The following is a 2,198-nucleotide window of genomic DNA, read 5'->3' as shown; positions in this document are numbered from 1 at the left end:
AAAGGTCGGATACTTTTCTCACAGGCCTCATATACTAAATGTATCTTGGATAGTATGCAGGGAGGAGTGGGGTGTTTTGATCATTACAGCCTAATGATGGTACTTTTAGAAGTGGAAACAAGTTGCAAGGCTATCGTCAAGATGTAATGTCATCAGATGTAGCATGACCAGACATATGTGGTGATAGGGACTGTAATGATGTTGTGAGACTCCAAAATCATACCTAATATATAATGTACTCAACCTTTGAAACATACTAAATTTTATGTTCAGTACCATACAAAGAAAATATTTTAGTGTGAACCATTCAATATTTAATTTGGATATAAATAGTATATGTCTTGAAGTTTGATGCTGAAGTCCTGCAAGCTTAAGTCTTTAAAGTGTTGGAAAAAAAAAGTGAAGTTTTCTTTGAATGCTGTGAAGCTCACCAAAAATTATCAATTTTTTTCTCCATTGATGTTCTACTTTAGAAATATTAAACCACCTTGCAGGTAACTAGGAAAATTCTTTAAGGGCTTTTAGTAAAAAAAAAAAGGAAAAAAGTTTATACTTTAATTTTATTCCATTCCGAAATTATGTCTACTTTTGTAAAAGCATATGTTCTGTTATATAGCAAGTATCCATCCTGTAGTGAAGCTACAGTACATGTGACCAAAATAAATCTTACTTAAGATGACCTTTATTAGTCCTGGTGAACATCAGAAAAATTTAGAACTAATTGTTCCTTGAAAATATAAGTAACTTGAATTAAAGTCGGATGCAGCATTTTAGTTTAAGTTTTTGTACTAACTTTCATGTTAATGGGTCCCTTGGTAGCTCAACTGCAAGTATGAGGGCTTATAATGCTAAAAATTTGGTTTTGATGTCCACATTGGGCAGAGCTCAAATAGCCTATTATGTACCTTTTTGATTAAAAACAAACATTTTGATGAATTAATTTGAAAAAGTTGATATTCAGGAATGTTTATTAGTATGTACATCTATTCTATTGCCTAGTTACCTACCAGCTATATAATAGATTTTGTAATTGCTTTCTTTAGAACTCCAACAATGGCTGGAGGACTGTTTTCTATAGATAGAGACTATTTTGAATACTTAGGAAAGTATGACGAAGGAATGTATATCTGGGGAGGTGAAAATCTGGAACTTTCATTTCGGGTATGTTTGAATTAGATTCTTAACTAAAAAAATACCATGTTTATATTATACGGTTGCAGTATTAAAACTGTCAGTGATTTTACTGGAGACCATGTACTTACTTTGAAATAAAATATGTGTCCTTTATATGTATTTGTACATTGTAATTCCCTTCTAAATAACTCTACCTCAAAACCCAGAAGTTCTGACCATATAATTCAGCTCCATACATATGCATATTCTCTATTATTGAAGACAAGTCAGTGGTTTAAAAAAAAAAGTTTTTGTAATTATGAACTGTACTGTAATATGTAATGTTTTGCACCATGTTTTCTACTGAATTTTTTTTGGAATGAAAAATGGGTCGTACTTACCAAGAAATAGATATTGATAAGAAAAACTCTTGTAACAACTCGCGTTGTAAGTTACATCATAAATCTGTCCAAGATTCACTATTTCCAGGTATTAAAGACAGGTTATTTATCTCAAATAATCAAAATTTTCACTAAGCCTACCATCTCTATCATTCTCTGAATAGTTTATATGAACTCATAGACATGAACACTATACTTCAGCAATATCTGAAGGCTAAAACATAAACACACCATTTACATTGAGTTTTTACTAACACTACCTTTCCCTCTGAATGTCAGCTAACTCTTAAATTCTGAATCACTAAGACAGCAACTTTTTTAACACAGACTTGCATTATCAGCTTTTAATTTCTGTAACATTCTCATTGAAATTAGCATGGTCTTTGCATTATACAAAAATCATAGGTTAACTTGAATTTTTGTAGCTTATAAACTAACCCTTTTTCCTGCCTTGGAAGTTGTATATATGTATGTGCCACACATTATGAGGTTTTCATATTAGGTCATCAAGAAATTAATGTCATGTTTTGGAACATTTTCATTAACCACCCCCCAAAAAACGTGCATCACATATAATAGTTAAACAAACTGTCTAAACATCACGTCAGTGTAGCCTATATAATGTGTAAAGTTTAGTATACTCTAATCCCTTATAGTGATGGCACACGATGAGACACTCATTTG

At 31.5% G+C, this 2,198-nt stretch overlaps 1 protein-coding gene across 3 annotated transcripts in view; it reads left to right on the top strand.

The window, feature by feature from the left end:
- Nucleotides 1-2,198, top strand: part of LOC106457827 (polypeptide N-acetylgalactosaminyltransferase 13-like) — a 54,029-nt gene that overhangs the window by 37,063 nt on the left and 14,768 nt on the right. For all 3 annotated transcript variants that reach the window (XM_013917277.2, XM_022383869.1, XM_022383870.1), the window contains exon 8: nt 1,044-1,161. In XM_013917277.2, the coding sequence (XP_013772731.1) occupies nt 1,044-1,161 (118 nt within the window). The remainder of the gene's footprint in view (nt 1-1,043; nt 1,162-2,198) is intronic.

This window comes from Limulus polyphemus, unplaced genomic scaffold (assembly GCF_000517525.1).
Source record: "Limulus polyphemus unplaced genomic scaffold, Limulus_polyphemus-2.1.2 Scaffold378, whole genome shotgun sequence".
Classification (NCBI taxonomy): Eukaryota; Metazoa; Arthropoda; class Merostomata; order Xiphosura; family Limulidae; genus Limulus; species Limulus polyphemus.
This window is presented reverse-complemented; position numbering and strand designations above follow the sequence as displayed.